The sequence below is a fragment of the Ciconia boyciana genome, chromosome 5 (assembly GCF_034638445.1).
Source record: "Ciconia boyciana chromosome 5, ASM3463844v1, whole genome shotgun sequence".
Taxonomy (NCBI): domain Eukaryota; kingdom Metazoa; phylum Chordata; class Aves; order Ciconiiformes; family Ciconiidae; genus Ciconia; species Ciconia boyciana.
In genome coordinates this window covers 17,421,192-17,440,097 of record NC_132938.1, presented here as the reverse complement: position 1 = coordinate 17,440,097, position 18,906 = coordinate 17,421,192, and the positions used below count along the sequence as shown (strand labels likewise).

Genomic DNA, 18,906 nt, shown 5'->3' with positions numbered 1-18,906 from the left:
TAGAATTTGGATAGGGTGAGAGATAACAATTCAGTAAACAGTATCTGTAAGCAAGTTTTGAGATTCTTATTTTATTCTGTTAGACACTTCAAGCTGTATTTTTTTTTGTCTGTCTTTCAGATTGCTATGGAGGTAGCAGCATGCAAGCCTATTGCCAATGTGATAGATACAGCAGTAGATATTTTTTTATGTAGCTATATAACTGATTCTGTGGTAAGAAATATTTTCTGTTACTCAAAATTGGGGCATCAAGTGGGAAATTCTTTGAACATAAATCTGCATTTAATTATTCTGGCTAGACTATTCTGAAGTATGATAATAAAGTATCACATCTAAAGTTATGCAAGGAAAAAATGTTCTGATCTGGATCAAGTCCTAAGTCAAACCAGTGCTGGACTTGTTTAAGGTTCCCATTAAACTTAGGCTTCTATTAGCAAGAATTCTGTAAAATTAACTGTTCGTACTAAATTTCTTCCAACTTGAATTGCAAAGTAAATACAGTACTACTGGTTTGGAATAAAAATTCTAGAAAAGGGTGGGTTTCAGCTTGATTCTGACCCACCTTGAAATGGAAAAGCATAAAGATCTGAAGTTTCAGCTGTAACCATTTCTAACTTAAGAGGATGGGGCAGGAAGTGAGTGAGAAATACCAAGGAAAAATTTTCTCAATTATCTTTCCTGGAATCTAGAAAACCTGAATGAGGTTTTACCACTTGACTTGTAGCAGACAGATCTTGTTTCATTCCTGTACAGTGGAGACTTCGAGCATGACTGGTAGCAGTATATAAGGGCAATATTGGCTTTTTCATCTTGCCAAAAGAGCTTGGAAAGAGGACAGCATGTATTAAAATAAGAAACCATGTGTCTGGAAACCACCTAAAACATCTCCTAGCTATTATTTAACTTTATTACACTTTTAGCCAGATCCTAATCATACCAACAGTAAATGCATGTGATCAGTCAAAGCCAAAGCACTCGAACCTTGATAATGCTTAGCCTTGATAATGCTTAACCACGAAAACCTCCTAACCTTCCAGAATCATGTTGTACTCATTGATTATCTCATATGTTACAGAGCTTCTGTTCTCCTTTGTGTAGCCACTAACCATCTGGTGGGAGATGGACCATGATTTTCCTGATGATAGAACTTAGCTGAGTCACTTATAAGTCAAATTGCCTCTAGCCAATACAAATCAAATTTGAAAAATCATCATTTTAACATCTGGTGATAACTCAGTTCAACTGTATGATAATGGCATTAGTTACACAAACAGGCTGCAGTTAGCAAGTTAAAAAGTACCTTGACAAAGTGCCGGAAACTCAGATTTTGACAAGAACCGCAAGAAAGACAAATACTTTACAATATCAAGAATGGAAAAAGAAATAATGTGGCTAGTAAAGTAATGCTGAGACACAAAATTACTTTCTAGCCCAAGGCTGACTACATTGAAATAACTTCTTAGGGCACTATGGCTGTGTAGCTTTGAGCAACTTCGGACATACTCCTGTTTGGTTACATTTGTAAGATGGTGGTGTTCTTACTTTAGTTCACATTGACAGTGGAGAATGCTTAATGTGCCCTCTTCCACACTAGTATAAGGAGCCTCAGATAGTCCACAAGACCAGTGCCACTAATTTCTACTGTGTTCTTCCAGTAACAATGCTTAGAGTATCAAGGAAGGATTCAGTACTTTTCTGATAGATTTTCTCTGATTTTTTTTTTCTTCTGGATTTTGCTTTGTTTCAGAATACCTTCTGGTTTGGTTTGGGAGGCTCGTCAATATTTTTAATTCCTGCTATAATTTTTGCTGTAAAACTCTCCAAATACTATCGTAGAATGGATACAGAGGATGTATATGATGAGTAAGTATATACTCCTAAGTAAGCTAAATGGCAAATGGATTGAATTTTTTTTTCTAGTGTCTCACATGAAGGCTCTATAATCCTTAAACCTTGTGTACTGTCAGATTAGAACTGCATGTTCTTGTGAAATACTACAGGTTTGGGTTGGTGCCCGCAAAGTGCTTCATGCAGGTGGGCTTTGGTTGCCTTGACTTGCCATGATTCTGTGCAGATACTGCCAGCTCTGAGAAACTTATTTCAGAATGATGTCTTCAGAGCTTCGTGTACAGCATTTATATAAATAGCTTCCAAATGTGCAAGTGATTAGCTTTGCTAAGTAACCTGTTAAGGTGAATTATGCCTGCTTTGTAATCTCCTTGAATTAATTATTTGCTTTCTTACTGTCTTAGTTATTCCTAACCAGTCTTTCCTTTTTCAATTGCAGTTCCTCTGTCTCAGGGACTTGGCATTTTACTTTATGATAACTGTTCTTACATATTTTCCCATCAGTTTTGTTTTTACTGTTTTCTTTTCTACTCTTTGTTTTGCTCATTGTTCAGTTAGCCTGTGCACTGCATTTCTCAAATTTCACACTGGTTGTTTTTCATTACACATTCACAAGTCAGGAGAGCAGAAACAGGCATGTACAGCTAAAACTACTCACTTACTGGTGTCTAGTTAATTACTCCTCCTTTTCTGTGTTTTTTAGTGTCGAAACTATACCCATGAAAACGTAAGACATTTTTGCTGATATTTGTTAAAATTATTTTATTCAGGTGGGAGGGTTTATATTTTTAATGTAACTTGTTACTTCAAAAGAGGTAACGTTCTGTTTCACTAGACTTTATAGTTTATATTAGAGTATCCAACTCAACAAGAATAGCAAAATAATTAATTAATTTTTGGAGAATGTGAAAATATTAAAAATGTAAAATTATAATTATGCCATAACTCCTGAATGTTACAAAGGAAAAGTTATATTCTATTGTACAGACACAGTTTATCTTTGCATATAATACCATCATCCATATACATGTCTTAGAAACCATACTGTACATAGTACATCTTATAGTTAACATGGTCTTTCTTGGTGTATTTATTTTATTACAGTACAGAAAATGGTAATAATGGTTATCATAAAGAGCATTTATATGGTATACACAATCCTGTTTTTACAAGGTAAACCAAGTCTGAAACTGCATGCCTTCATGTGTCCTTACTTAATCTACTATATTAATCACTTCTCCAATTTTCTGCATGTTTTGAAGTGAATCACTTAATTCTCTATTTATTTTTTTGCATGATTACTCACTATAGCAAATGCTGTATGATTTCTATTTCTCAAATGTTCTTTACTTAACAGCAGATATTGTAGTAATTTCCAGCAACTTAACAAACCAATTGCCTAAATTTGATCTTAAAATCCAGGTAATTAGGTATTTATCTAGCGCAGTGGGTGGTCCTAAATTAATAAATGTATTAAAATACTCTGATAGCAGTTAAAAGGGATAGGATGGGATGCATTCTTAATGCTGAGTTGTTTTATTTTTTAGATGGTGAGGAGAAGAGCTTTTGCTGTGCAAAAGGCAGGTGATCCAGGGTATGCAGAAAACATGAACAGAGAAAATTGGTGTTTCTGCATGGCTAGAACTAGTGTAACATCACAAAACAAGAAATTCAAGTTATGTTTAAAAAGGAGGAGATCTGGGTTCTTTTCTGTCTCTACAACTTTAGTGCTGTAAAACGGTAGCTAGTTGTGAGACTTTCAGTTTCCATAGGGATAACATAGGATGTCCCACAATGTCAATATTTGGGTTTCCAAAATATTCAAGTTGCTTAAGGAAGGATCTAATTTATGATTGAAATCTGTAGCTCACTGTGCCTTAACTTGCAATTTCATGACTGAAAGTATAGGTTGAGTATTGGCAGAGAAGTAAGATATCACCATTCTTTCAGCAATGGGTAAATACCAAGAGAGCTCAAAGTTTGGAATTCTTGCCAGATTTTATGGCTGCATCAGTTGTATATTATTATTTATTAGAACTGTGTTTTACAATAATTATTTACTGACCAAATCTTGATTCCACATTTCTTTCTGAAGGAAGTATTTATATATAACTGTGTTTTTAGTGATATTTATGATGACGATTGTCGTGGTCTGTTCTGCAGCTTAAGGGCACTCCCTAAATTAACCTACAAGGTGTTGAATTCAAAAGTACTCTCCACTGGCATATCTAAGGACTCTCAGTTTTAAGGTCTTTCAATATTTTACATAAGAGGAAAATAATTGTTCAGGCCTTAGAAGTCCCTTTCTGATCTTTGATTCTTTAATACGAACGTTAATACTCTTGAGGTTCATAGCATGTTTTCTGTGGTATTTCAGTGATTGATGAATAGTTTAATACAGTGTTCCTGAATAAGCTAAAAATTACTAACATAAAATAATCTTTTAAACAAAGACCCACTAGTTCAGTCCTGACTTCCTTTTCCTAAATTTTAAGTTACTCAGCATGGACTTCCATAATAAAATGTAAGGATTCAGTTTGAAGCAATGCTGTCTTCTGATGTGCTAACTGAGATAATTTGAAAAACTGCTAATTATATGAGATACATGCTTTGAATTTCTCAGTCTGGGATTCCCATAGCAATAGAGTCTTGTTTTTCATTTTCATTTCAGCAAACTCTTTGCTTTTATGCTATCCTTGCTTTTTCTCATTTCCTACAAATTATTTTGGGAGATACTTTGAGAGATAGGACTTTGAATAGATCTCTGTACACCTGTACTTTTGCAGATGTAAAGAATCCCATAGGGGCTTTTTTTGTCCTTTGAAATCAGCTGGATTATTTTGCTGGAAAGAGATGCAAATATCTTTCTTTATAAATATAAGATATGTAAATACAAGTATGAGATCTGTATGAGGCATATTTATATTTGTATAGGTATCTCACACAGGTGTTTTTATATACATGTCGAAGATACAAATAACCTCAAATGCAGCCACCATTTTTGTGAGAGCAGAACTGGAGGCTCAATTAAGTTCTCAAAGGAGAATGGTGTTGAATAGGTAAACCAAGCATTTCTTTCTATCATGAAGCAAAGATAACCAGAAAAGTTGGTGGAGGAAACCATTAATCTATTTCCTTTTGTTTGAAAAATTCTTGATTAAATGGGTAGAAGTTTGAGAAGAGTTTGTGCCAACTGAGCTTGTCTCACCTTAGTTAGACACTGTATTTCTGTTCCATTTGTGGGTAAAAGAAAATTATGGGTTTGTTTTGTGTTTTTTCTTGTACAGCTCTGTGGAACAGTGGTAACACATACTGGAAACATGAAGGGGTAAGTAATAAGCTTTTTAAGTCAATTCTAGGTCTATTCCTACTTTACTGTTTTTAAGAAGGCTGCTCTGCTTTTTGTAACATGAGTGGTGTAAGGTTTAAAAATAAAAACTAAAAAATTATTGAACCATATTGATGTTCATATGAAAATCTGTGTCTTCATTCTGCTTAAATTACATTATCATTCTGCCTTCATCAAATTTTCCTCAATTGTTTTTGTGATTATTTCCAGGCTATATAAATCAGGCTCAAGATTCTTCTACGAGAATATATCATTATTCTTCCAAGTGTATTGGCATTTGCATTCATCTTCCAAATCCTGAGCAACTTGTTTTATGTCACCTGTACTGTAAATCCCAAAAGTACTATTGAATGTTATGCCATAAACTACTGTTCAGAATATTTTGCGATCAGGGCACTGCCTCTCCAATACCACTGTTCAAGGCTTGAATTAAAATGTTTTTTGTTTTTTACTTTTTTACACTGGGCTTTCTACCTTATATCACAGTATATAAATTAACTAGATTAACACCCTTTGCCTAGCAATCCTCTGACAATTGGTCAAATTCTTATCTTAAATTGTTGATTTGTGTTAAATAAAGTACATACACGTTTACATAAATACACATTTTGTATACAGAGACTTTTGTATATACATTTTTCTTAAAACTTATAAGTGTTTAGTTAAGATTTTAATATTGTGTAATACTCTTCACAAATGAATTTACCAGCATGATCAGTGTTGCTATTTGGTGCTCTTGAATGACCACTTTGGACTAAATTTGAAGTGTAGTGCGATCCACAGTATCTCCTTGTGTCTCTGAAAAGTTCAGTTGCAGTTTTGTTTTCTCCCTCTTTTTTTAATTATTTAATATTTAGTCAGTTTTGCAGTATAGACCTAAAAGGGACTTTTTGGAGAAGTTTGTTTTGAAACTCTTTGGGTGGGAGGGTTGGGAGTGTGTGTGATGCGTAATATAGCAAAAAAGCTAAGCTTTCTAGAGTTCAGTAGTACTCAAAAAGAGCATGAGAGATGTCATATGTTGGTGATTTTTAGAATGCTTTACCTTCTCTGTCCCCCTTTTCCTCATTCACACTCACTTCTGTAATGTCCTTAATAGTATCTCTGCTAAGCTGTGGCTCTTTCATGGGGCAGTGATACTATTTTTGCTAAGTAATTTCAAAATATGATTTCCAATATTGAAATTCAAATGTGTTTAGCAACTGGAGTTAACGTCTGTACTACTAGAGTTACTGCCTTGAATTTAGGCGTACAGTTGCATTGCTGGATTAGTTAACAGCAGAATTCATCAACAAGGCCAAAAATGTCTATGTTATTAGTGTAAAACATTTTGGCAGGTGAAGTAATTGGGTATATTGATCTAAAATAGTGTCTCTTCATATATCAGTATTGTTAACTGTGTTTCCAACAAGGTTCATTCGCTTGAACCAGGGATAATCCTGTAAATCATCATATAATTTTAAAGAAATGCTGAAAAGTGATACCAGTCTTTAATCTGGAATAACCTTAAATTTTTCATTTTTAGGTCATAAATGGAAACATTTGTAATTGACAGTATGTAGCATATGTGTATATGTAATGTTCAGAACTGCAGATTTTTAAAAGTTTCTATTTTTAATTTGAGAAAATGTTCCCAGTTCATTTAAATAAAAAAGAACTTGCTTAACTACCTGGTGTTTGATTCTCAATTGCTTTGTTGCGTAGACCTGTCTCAGAAGAGTTGCACCGAGTTAAGATCTTACAAAAATTATTTTTTTTACCCTAATTAAAAATGTCTGCTATATTTGACTTTACTGATGACTTTAGCTTAAGCAAGATAAGAGACCAAGAATTGGAGCAGGAAGGACTGAAAGAACATTGACTCTGGGTGAGGGAGCTTCTGTCTTCCACAAAGGATGTGATTTATGCAAAGATGGTAGGATTTGAGCTAATGAGTTGTGGAGGATATCCACATACCCTGCAAGTGCTCGAGGTGTTACCGCTTGCCTCTGTTGTTGTTTCTGTAGCACTGACAGCAGAATTAAACGTTTGGCAGTTCTTCAGCTCCCATAGTTCACTGATGGCATCCTAGCTTAACTTGTAAAAGGACAATTGGTTTCCACTGATAGAACAGACCATGAACTGTTTCATCTGAAGCACAGGCAGACAGAGGACACAAATGTCAGATGGGAGTGAGACAAACACTAGGCAGTAACATTAACTGTAATACATAAATATACGAGTTCTTGAGTCCAAGCTTTGGTATTTGTCCTTATCCTTGTAGTCTGATTTGTTTTCATGATTACACTTTATTAAAAACTTTCAGAACAAGAGATCTGAAACTGGTATAAAGTAACTTTTAAGTAGTTTTGAACTCTTTAACAATTATTAGAACAAGAGAGATGAATACCTTTAATTTCTAATCTAGGAACTGTCAGTGCTGTTGTGCATAACCAAGTGTAAATAATACATTTGCTTGTCAAGTATTAGGAGGTCTTTGAGTGCTTGCAGTAGAGATTTGAAGTCATTGAAATGAAGTGTGCGGTGGGCAACAAGATTCTTCTGGCTGGATGACGGGTGAGAAGATTCCCCCCAAAACAACAGAAGAGTGAATTGTAAATCTTAAGTAGGCTTGTACCATTGCTGTTTCTCCTAAGACTTGCCCGGAGAGCCACACCACTGTGCTTTGAAAGAGACAGTCAGGAGGAACAAATGGCAAGAAGCTAGAAATGAGACCTCTACTAAAAATGTTACTAAAATAGCCTTAGAGAGGGGATGAAAGGAAAACAGTGTTCTTCTCTCCATCAAATGGTATTTAGTCATGGGGAACTTCATGACACATTAACTGGAAGAACAAGGTTCAGGCTACCCAGAATGGCTGTTCCAGGGGGCTCCATCTTCAAGCAGGCAGCTCTCAGACTAGCTGGGTTGCCACAGCAGCTAGGGACTCTATTGTCAAGTATTAGAGAAGCATTTTTTGCAATCTTATTTTTTTGTTCTGCTTCACTGTCTGTGTTAAATGAATGCCTTTTGCACAGAAAAGTACTGTGGCTTGCAGCAGCATGGGAGGGATTTTTCCTCATGACCTCCTGAATGCCAAGGGAGTTAGCATGATTTTCCTTAGCTCTGCTTTTAGTTACTGCAGCAGAAACTGCTAGTACAGGATTCTGCACTAAAATATTTCTGTTCTCTTGCCTTTGTTTTATGGCATTTTTACAGTTCATTTATTATGAACAGGAAAATATCTATTTAAAAAAAAAGTGAAAGGTGATAAAGTGCAAATATATGTCTGACACGCTCTGGGGTCTATTCCCTGCTGCTCAGACCCATGATAAGCTAGTTCTGTTGTCTTGCTCTGTTGGCTGAAAATAACCCATGGTGTGACAATGATGATAAAACTTCCAAATGTTTGGTTCATGTTTAGGCCTGTAATACCTTATTTTGCTAAAGTTTTATTCCTTATCTTGCTTAAATATTGCAAGTCTAAAAATCTGTCATGGCTCAAAGAATGTGCAGTTGATTCTTCTGTGTGTCCCCACTGCCTGTCATTTGCTGACAAAATTAAGTACTAAAGTTGCATTCTTACTGTGCAAATCCACAGAAAACCTGTTCCACAAATCAGCCCTTATTAGTAGGACGCATTTATAATCATCCAGATGTAGCTGCATAGATTGTTTTGGCACTTTTTTTTTTTTTTACTTCAGTATGGTCTTACAAGCTCTGGCATGAAGATAGCTATAAAGCAGCTGGAGAATGGAAAATATCTGTTGAAAATCAAATATGACATGCTCATCCTGAATAGGAATGTACTTCTCAGTTATACAACTATCATTCTGTATTTAACTGCATTTACAAGATTTGTCTTGTTACCTTCTTGGGAGTTTACAGGTTATTCGACACTCCCTCAGGCTATAAATTACGGGCACATGCCTACTGCAGTGTGATTTATTATTTTTATTTAAAAAAAAATTTCCACGTTTCACTGGAAAGAGGCTTCTTTGTGCACCAAGCCCTTAAATTGTGAGCAGCCACTTATTGCTTTCACTTTTTCAGATCGTGTTGCTCAAGGATCTCAGTCAGCTCCTCTCACCATGAAGAGTTTTGCTCTTCTTTTCCTAGTAGTGATCTGTGGCATGGGAGGATTGGGACAGAAGCTGAAGCCAAAGAAAAGAAGCAATGGTGAAGAAATCAATTTTCGGACTAAAACCAAAGATGTTTGCACGATGAGCATGAGTGGGGACGAGGAGATGAAACTTAGAATTGAATGCAAAAGCCAAGGCATGTCCTACTGGTGTGAATTCACTGGCAAGCCATCAGTCTGTCGCGCTTTCAGAAACAATCCAAAGATTTACTGGAATCAGATCGCCATGGAACTTAGAAAGCTCCTGCACGCTTGTGAATCCTCACAAGTGTTGAAGACCACCATGTGCCAAAAGGCTCCCACGGAGGCTCTCATGAAGCAAATAGCTGCTGGTATGGAGCCAGAAGATCTAGCAAACGAGGACAAATCAGTCCAGAAACCTTCCACTTCTATAAGGGGAGCAGGGAAAAGCTCTGTTAAGAAAATAGGGAAACCTCCAGTACTACCTCTTATAAAACCAACCCAACACGGTCAAGGGTCTGAAAATGAAACGGAAGCAATGAAACTGGCACGGGAACATTGCTGGGAATCCCTGCATGGTTTCTGCTCCTACATTATTGGCATCTTTAGAGGTTAAGGATTTGCTTCAGGTAAAACTCCCATCTTGAAGCACAGCAGAATACACCTAAGAATAATACAGTTGTAGGTTTTTTTATTTTGATCTTGGGGGTCTCTGAGGAGCGTGGACAGGGAGTTTCTAGGCTCGCTCACTAAAATCTAATGTGGCAAAGCCTGTACTGTGGCTTCTGAGAGGCTGGACAGCTTAAACTCCCAGTGATGGCTGCTAGTTCAGGACTCCCTGACAGCCTCCTGTGAGGTCTTTAGTATGTACTGAGATGTTTGTCCTATCTGTTATTAATCCTATAGTATTTCAGTTCTAACTGTTTGAATGGGGCTAGTTTTCCACCTTCTGTCATTCCTTCCCTCTTGTGCTGACTTTTGGATTTAAGCCAGTGAAGTAAGATAAATAACAAATGTTTCAGATCCAATAACAAATGGATTAGCTGGAATAATTTAAAACTACATTCAGAAATTGAGAGGATAAGGCTTGTTCATCAAAACTACTAGTTAATAATTAACCATTTTAATTTTAAAAATTAGTTCATGAACAACTTGCAGAAATGAGTAAAACCAAACAGACTGGCTTGGTTTGCGGGTCTGTTTCTGTAGAGGTGATAGAGGACCGCATGCAGTCACTTGTCTGGTAAGTCTCAGGTTTTCAGCCAGGATTTAAAAAGGCAAAGCCCTCACAGAAGTGATTGGTTTTATACCCACTTCCATTTCAGCTCAGAGAGAAAGCCAGGAGCTGGTGACTAAACCTGGCAAACTTTTGACAGAAATGGGAATATACGCAGCATGAGCCAGCAAGTGTTTAGGCTGCTAATGATCTTACTCGTGCTTAATACAGCAAAGTAACTAATTTTTTTCTTTTTTGTTTTGCAGAGCAAAATTTTTACAGCTGAAGAAAGGTCCTTGCTGTAGTTCAATAATTTAGATGTAAGAATTTTGGTTTAAAAATGAGTAATCTCTGTAAATCTTGTAGCTGTTTTCTCTTTGCACCCCTAAAATGAAACTTTTTAACAGCCCTGAAAAATGCATGAAACTGGAGTGACTGTACTTAAAGTGTTAGGATGTACTAACTGTTCCTAGGTCTGTTACACACCAAGGTGTACCGCGTTTATGTAGCCAAGGATCCACTTTAAGAGTGCTGACCTTAAATAGGTTTTTGTGTGTGCTGATTCGCTGCAATTTGTTAGAGGTGAAAGCTGTAAATGATGCTACAGTTAGTGCAAACAATAAAATAAGATTTTTGAAAACATACTTTGTGCTTTCTTAAAATGTTAAATGATGCTACTTGTATAAAGTCATGGTATTTGATACTTGTTTCTTAAGAGATTGTTGGTAGAATGTGTAAGAGAAGTTACAGGTCTGAGTCATTACTTTCCCACTGTGAACATGTTTTCATTAATATTAATATTTTCAATGTTACTACGTTTATATTACAGTGATAAGTTTCAGCCAGCAGGGAGAAAAAGATTGGAGAAATAAGAGTAATGTAAGAATAGATTTCTAAACATAGCAGATTAGAAGTGTTCATCTGTGATGCATCTGCAGAGTTCAGTGTTGTTAGCATCTGTAAGTGGTAATATTAATGTTTGGGTTCAGTAAATATTCTGAAAGGTAACTCATATCTGTGTGCTTGTGCACTTGCATAAATCTCATCAAAACACAAAGCAAGACCTAATAGCCTGTTGTCAGAGATTACAGCACATTTTTATTCAGATTATTTTTTTAACAATGATCCCTTTTGTTCCCAAGTGGGCTTCACAGCACAGATATAACTGAAAACAACTTCGTACACAGAAATTAGTAGTGCTCTATATTTGCTGTTAAACAGTTTCTGCAAGGCGTTGTTACACTTACGTACTTCTCCAGCTTTACTCACAGATTTGTAAATCTCACTTCATAATTCCAGATAGTGACTGTCCAGTCACTAAACTTTGTGCCTTGTACCAAAAAAACTTGAAATCATTTTCTATCCCCAAACCTCTTGAAATATATGGAAAGGAACAGCAAGTAATGAACACGGGATCAGTGCAGAAGGTTGTATGTACAAGGCAGAAATACAGCTTGAATGCTGATAAAATGCAAGCTCAAGCAAGTCTGTATTTTTGTCAGCCATAAATCTAATGTGGTTAATCGTCATTTGTAACTTCAATTACCCTTGCCAGGCTCTTGTGCTGTGAGTAAAGAATGTAGTAGTACACCTATTCACTTATTTCTGTCATAGAAATGAATATAATTGTTTGATTTACAAACATGCAAAATGCATCTAAGTGGTATTTGGGAACTGTTTGGAAATGTTGAGGGGAGGTTGAGGGTTTTCTTGAGGTGTGTTTTTTAAACATTTTAAAACTCCTCTTCTGTATGATGCAAAATCCACACTGCAGAGTGAGTATTTTGCAGCAGTATCCACTACAACAGCAACGACCTCAAAAATGAGACAATGTCTTGCATTGAGAGAAGTCTGGGAGAGTCAGTCACCCACCATACTGATAGCAAGAGAAAATAGGAGGTTTCATCAGTTCACCAAAAGAAATTTTCCTCTTTATGCCCTCTTCTATGTATATGCACCGAGCACAGAAGGCAGCAAAGTTGTCTGCCACTTTGTAGAACTCTTGATGATACAGTCTAAAATACATGGCCATCATTGATCCTGCTTAGTAGAGGACAAATGTCACGTACTTGCTAGTGCACTGTTTCCTAGGGAACTCATATCTTGTTTCAGTAGAGCAGAGCTCTGCTGCACAGGGCTCCGTGCTTGGCACTGTGTTGTCTGGAATGACCACCTGAAGCTTCACTGTTGAAGTGGAAACTAGAAATCAAATAGTCTTGCACCAAAGGCCCCTCTTTCATTAAATGCTTTTTGTAAAATATCCAGGATCCAAAATACATAGTTAAGCACTAAATTTTACAAAAAGGTGAAGATTTTGGTACCAAGGTGATGCATGGCTTGGACTGCATTTCATTAGGCAACACTATGCAGCCTCAGTAAGTCAGTTAACTATAATGATCTTGCTTTCAAAATGTTTAAAAATTGGATGTTAACTGAAATACCCCACCTTAGTGTAACAGCACTGTGATTGTACCAGCTACATTACCATTTAATTGTGTTTAGCACTATCAGCATTCAAATGTCACAGTCGTGACATTTTAGTTACCTTCTTGGTATGAAAGTGCTATTCATTACTGAAAGGGTGAATTGAGAAGTGCTCGTGGTGAGTTTAATGCAATCTTCAAGTTCCTCGTGAATGAATGAAACCTGCTGTTTCATTCATTTTAGGTTAACCTGTTAGTCCCCATATATGTAAGTACCTCAGGGAATCTGCTCAAGTGAGAGGAGATGGAGATGGAATTTGTCTTTATTTTCTTGACAGGAACAGCAGGCAAAAATATTTGTCTGGATTCCTGCAACCAGGGAGACCCCTGATATCCAGGCCTGCTGCTTCTGCTGCTAATTCAATGCGATGTGAGGTAGTCCACCTGCCTCAAGATCCTCACGTTTAGGTTCCCACAGAAACATCATGAGTATTTGCTACTTTGACAAAGTAAGCCTCCAAGAAAAGCAAAATGATGCGTTTGGAGAACCTGTGTGTAAAAGGATGTGTATTTAACACACATAGTTAAGATCCAAGAAAGATTGGAGCGAGTCGAATGGAGAGTCACCAGACGGTGGGGGCTGGACTTTTCCACGCTCTTGTGAGGAAAGGCCAAGGGAACGGGTCTTGTTCAGCCTGGAGAAGGCTTTAAGGGGGACCTAATAGCCACCCCCCAATACATATGAGAAGGCTGTAGAGCTAGGCTCTTCACTGACTTCTGTGATAGGAGGAAAAGAGATCATGGTCACAAATTGGTAGAGGTGAGGTTCTGACTTGGTGTAAGGAAAAACATTCACTGTAAGGATAAACACAGGAGCAGGTTCCCCAGAGCAGCTCTGGAATCTCTATCAGTGGAGCTTTTCAGGACCAACTGGACAAAGTTTAAGCAACATAGTCTGAATTCACTGTGACCCTGCTTTGAGCAGGAGGTTGGACTACAAACCCCAAGGTGCCTTCTGGCCTGAATGATTCTATGATTTACAACAGAAACACAGAAGAAAGCTTAAAAGTTCTGTTTTTTTAATAATGAACATCTCTGTTAGCATTTGTGTCTTCTTGAAGTGCAAAAAATGTTCTTGGATAAGCCAAATGCTCTTTGATAACTATATCAAATCAAACGAGAGAGATGATTTTCTTAAGTATGTTCTGATGGCAGATCCCATCATTAAGTTGAATGCATCATCTTGGATAACTTGATGTTCAGTACCTCTGTCTTTTGGTACATATTTTTATTTAGCCTGGTTTTGACAGCAGAGAAAATCAACAAGAAATTCAGGTGTTAAGGAACACCAAACATCAGGTGTGTTTGCCTTAAAATCAAGTATCTGAAACTAAGAAAATCACCGTTTGCAGTGTGTAGGTTATTTGTGTTAAAGTAGACCAAATCCACACCTCAATAATGATGTTGCTCAGTCTGCCTGTAAATCATCTCAACTATGTAGTAGTGCACTCTGGTGTTTTCTGAGAGAATTGTTTAGGTATGTCGTTTGGTCATTCTTGCATGGTTTGCAGTCTTACGTTTTGCATTCTTGATTTTTTCAGTAGGTGTCGTAGTTGATATGGCATGGATTTTAAGGACAGAGATCTTCCACAAAAATAAGAAGACAAAGGAAAAACTAAAATTTCCCAAAGTTGCCCATTGCCCTTCCTGCTTCTTTAGGAGCTTTAAGGTTGTTGATTTCTTTTTTCTGTTTCTCTTGCTGTTGTTACCTTTCCCAATCTCTGCTTTCTTCTCTGAAGAGAAGTCAGATGCAGCAGAGGAGATTTCTTTTGGCTCTCTGCTTTTTCCCTACAAACAAGAGAATTGCTCTCATTGGACTTCACAGATCATTGTACAATGACAACAAGTATGTGATACATATACAAAAACAGGAATAAGAAAACAAAGCAGAAGAGATGCAGCCTGTACGATGACAAGACATTGGTGTTATCTCATGGACACATCACATCAGACATACTGAGAATCTATTTATTTCACTTTCATGTCTTGTATACAAAGTTAACTGTGTAAACATTAGGCAGGAGGCCAGGTGCTGAATCTCCAGAGTAGCTATATTACAGTATGTACAGAGCAAGAAAGAAATGAAGCTGATGTCTGATTTGGAGCAGAAATTCACATTCCCCTCCTGCTCCTCAGCAGGTTATAAAACTGTTTGCATAACCAGCTGCTCGCCATAGGCATCCAGCCCATGGTACGCTCCCACTGCCTCCAGGCTTACAATGGTTGTAGTCAAGAGGGGAAACAGAGGTGTCCTTTTAGGTCTGCTGGCTGCAGATGTAAAAAACTGCATTACTCTGTCGCTACCGCCCGTAAAGATTAATGTGCAAATGGTGAAATTGGTTGCCCCTTTATTTGTCTTACCAGCATAATGTGGCCTGTGAGGGGGCCCTCCCCACAAATGCGGCTGTAATAAAATTAAGAATTTGCCTAGGAACTGAAGAGGGATAGAAACTTCCTGCCAAAGGAAATGGTGAGCAAAATTCAGGCTCTGAACTCTGACAGAGGGGCCTCGCTGTTTCTTCTGCCAAAACAGGCTGGCAGGCAAGAGTGCTGCTCACCGTTCTCCCCTCTTGCCCCCCCACTTCAAGACAGGCGCAGGCCACGAGGCTCCTGTCACTGAGGTACTGAGATGATCCCCCATCTTCTACACTCCAGAAATTTAACTTGGGAATCCACAACTTGGTGTTTGCAGCTAGGGAAGGTTATCTAATGCCCTCGCGATCGTGCAGGAGACCTGGTCAGTGTGGGAAGGTGACAGGAGGGAAATGTGGAGTAGGGTTTCCACATCTGTGTGCAGAAAACATTACCCGAGACCGTCATGCCTCTTTGGTGCCTCAGATGGCACAAATGAAGCTGAAGCTCAAGTGTTTGAGCAGCACCTGGTTTTGCGTGGGGAAGAAGTTGCACGGCCTCCATGAGGGTCGTCATCTGAGCGAGCCTCCCACGGCCCAGGTGCGAGCAGGCTGTGCAGGCCCTGGGGACTGCATGCTGTTGTGCTGTGGGGCCACGTTGCGCTGTTGGGGCTGGGTTGTGGCTCTGGGGCCCTGAGCGGTGCTGAGGAGGGTGGTTTGCTTGCAGATGTTGGCATTTTGGCAGTTCTGCAGGGTCCGGCTGGGAGCAGCAGTGCTCAGGGAGGTGTGACTGGCAGGACCCTGCCGGGGGCTGGAGGCCAGCGTGGGAGAGACACCACTGTCTTTCAAGTTGTGTTGGTGAACTTGGGCCATGGGGTGATGGGTTTGCCTCAAGGGTGGATGCCGGAGCAGGCTATGGAGACGTGGTTCATCAGGACAAGATCTCCGTCTTTCCCCAAGACCGGCCTCAAATACTGCTGTCCCCCATGACTCATCCCGTGCCACTTTATCTCATCAGAAAGATGTTCCAAGACTTCTTGTTAAAACGTGCCCATAGAAATCCACATGGCGTCTGCCAGGAAGGTAAGCTGTGCCAGGATGACAGGACATATTTTTCACAATATACCAGACAAGAAGAGGTAAGAGCCATTGAGTAGCACCAACAAGGAACGTCACCTGTAACCATCTGCTTCCCCTGCCTTCTCGGGCCTGAATTCTTTTACATAGTTGGAATCAATTCAATAGCCTTTGGTTTTGCTTCATGCTGATCGCATGGCATCTGGACATCTTCTTGGCTCAGGGTGAGTCAACAACTGAAAGAAATCAGACACACTGGTTTCCTTCAGTTTAGGGAACTATAAAACTTCATAGAACACTTCATATTTGACCTCAGCAGCAGCAGTGTCCTTTGGCAGGAATGTACTGCATTTGAAGTGCAAGAGATCAATCAGTGATTTGATGGAACGGGCAAACTTTTTTTTTCTTCCTCACTATTACTCATTCGTTTCGTGGGGGATTGTGTCACAACTGTTTCTGGCTTGGAAAGACCCCAGGATCCAAAATTAAAGATTACCTTAAATGCTTACCACCAGACAAATTATTCTTCTGGGTATATCACGGCCCTTTTTAAACGTCTAGTTGAATAGCAAAGAACAGTATATGACTACTTTGCAGCTTCAGACTAATTTACATGAGCAAAGAAAATATACTGTCAAGGACTAGAAAGCAGTGTAGAAAACTGACTGCCTTCAGCATCTGTGAGAAGAAAGACATGTAAATGTCTGAGAGAGGAAGAAATCCACCTGAAAAGGAAATCCTTAGGTAGTTAATTTTCCACGTCATCATCATGTCTCTGTTTTCTCCTGCGTTATCTAAAAGTTCTTCAAAACAAAAATAATTGTTGCTATTTAAAGACACCTATAACAATTTAATTCGTAGTGTGCTTTCTACAGCGGCTTTGTGTAAGTGCATCACTTGTCAGCCTGTAGACCTGGAAAGGAAAACTGAATACAACAGAATACTGAACTCAGCTAGAAGTTAGTTTCTCAGTTGTAGAAATTGTTTAAAATTGTAATACATTTTATTTCCACATTGCCTTCTATTTGTACATTTCAGGATGTTTACAAAACAAGAAATATAAAGCTAACTTTCTTGCATCTCTCTGACATAGACAAATGTCGTTATCCACCTTTAAAAGGTTAGGAAAGAGAGACATGTAAGGGGGCCTCTGACAGCAGATGTTTTGACAGAAGCTAGTATGTTAAACAGTACTAGGTGTGCGTTTAAGCAGAAACAACAATTTAACACACATTTTTGTAATTCTACTAGATGAGTACACACATGGGAACAAAGTCTCTCTCACACGCCTCAGCTTTGGATCTGGAACATGCAGTGAGGGCTCTCAAACAGAGCCAGCCCGTTACACAGTTTTACGGTGTCTGTAATCAGTAGGTTATGCATGTAGATCCAATAATGAAATTCTGCACTGCAAACTCTATCTCTTTCTCAGGTCTTGCTGCTTACAATTTTATCTGCTTGCATATCTGTTTGCCCGCATCTCATTAGTTCTTCCAACCATAAATCTGTCATGCTGCAAAGTGCAGATTAATATATATAGGGTGCCTGGTGAATACAGACCTGCCTATGTGTGCCAGCACGCAGTTTAATGTAAATCTCCCATCTGAATGCAACAGTGTTTCTGTGGGCTAGTTATGTTTATACATAATTAAAACCATTACTCTTTGGTTCTTTCCGTTCATTACCTTAAATATAGTGATTCCGAGAAGGGACAAAGAGCTGATAAGGAGAGGAACAAAAATAATATTTAAAACCTAGTCTGTGTTTTTATAGTAGAAAAAGCTTTGTACAAATAGTAAGCAACTGGTCTGGGGTAGCTGGAGGAACAGAGTACATATTGATGGGTTAACAGGAAAGGGCCCTTGAGAATGCCAAGATTTCATTGATTATTCCAAAACTAACATTTACAAGTGTCTACATGGCGAGAAGACAGCAATGAAAAAGGTTGCTTTTGCCCTTTATAGTCATTCTATTTTATGCCATCCTTAAAATAAATTACGGTATGAGATCATTTCATCAATTTTGTTTGTCTTCAAAAATCTCTTTTTGTTCTTTCAGAGCAGAAACTGTCTAAATGTTATTATTTTTCTTCTTGATTTCAACCTAATGCGGGAGTGAAAGAAGCCTGTCTGGTGCACCCCATCTCACTCCCTCCCATAGCGGTGGGGCAGCCATCAAGCCCTTTTGTGCTGTAGACCATAGTCACACAGAACGCTTCAGTCAGCAGCTTATTCTAGTTCAGAGCAGCTCTGGGCTTTAGTCGTGCTGAAGCGAGGAAGGACTAAGGTTTCTTTGCTGAGCTCAACTATACTTCAAAAAGCTATAAAATACTGTTCTCAAAAGCAATTGGCTAGCTCCATTTATTTTAAGATCTGAGGTCAAAACCTGACCAGAGCTAACAGAAAGAATCCCACAACTGTCGCTAACTATTCTGAGGCCTGGCTTAAGGAAACGCTTTATAAAAGCATCAGGAAAGACTGTTTTACCATGTCTGAGATGCACTC

The 18,906-nt window shown here is 38.3% G+C and overlaps 2 protein-coding genes across 12 annotated transcripts in view; both read left to right on the top strand.

The window, feature by feature from the left end:
• Nucleotides 1-6,823, top strand: part of PROM1 (prominin 1) — a 67,212-nt gene extending 60,389 nt beyond the window's left edge. For 5 of the 11 annotated variants that reach the window (XM_072862908.1, XM_072862902.1, XM_072862905.1 and 2 more), the window contains 6 exons: nucleotides 121-213; nucleotides 1,748-1,863; nucleotides 2,552-2,575; nucleotides 2,953-3,021; nucleotides 5,136-5,176; nucleotides 5,408-6,823. In XM_072862908.1, the coding sequence (XP_072719009.1) occupies nucleotides 121-213; nucleotides 1,748-1,863; nucleotides 2,552-2,575; nucleotides 2,953-3,021; nucleotides 5,136-5,154 (321 nt within the window). In that variant the 3' untranslated portion in view covers nucleotides 5,155-5,176; nucleotides 5,408-6,823. Of the gene's footprint in view, nucleotides 1-120; nucleotides 214-1,747; nucleotides 1,864-2,551; nucleotides 2,576-2,952; nucleotides 3,022-3,395; nucleotides 3,443-5,135; nucleotides 5,177-5,407 lie in introns of those variants that run through there. The other 6 variants (XM_072862904.1, XM_072862901.1, XM_072862907.1 and 3 more) reach the window with 4 other exon arrangements.
• Nucleotides 6,824-9,264: 2,441 nt separating this feature from the next.
• On the top strand, nucleotides 9,265-9,891 carry FGFBP2 (fibroblast growth factor binding protein 2). The gene has a single exon (XM_072862845.1). It carries the CDS (start codon nucleotides 9,265-9,267, stop codon nucleotides 9,889-9,891), a length of 627 nt encoding a protein of 208 aa, XP_072718946.1.
• The last annotated feature ends 9,015 nt before the right edge of the window (nucleotides 9,892-18,906 follow it).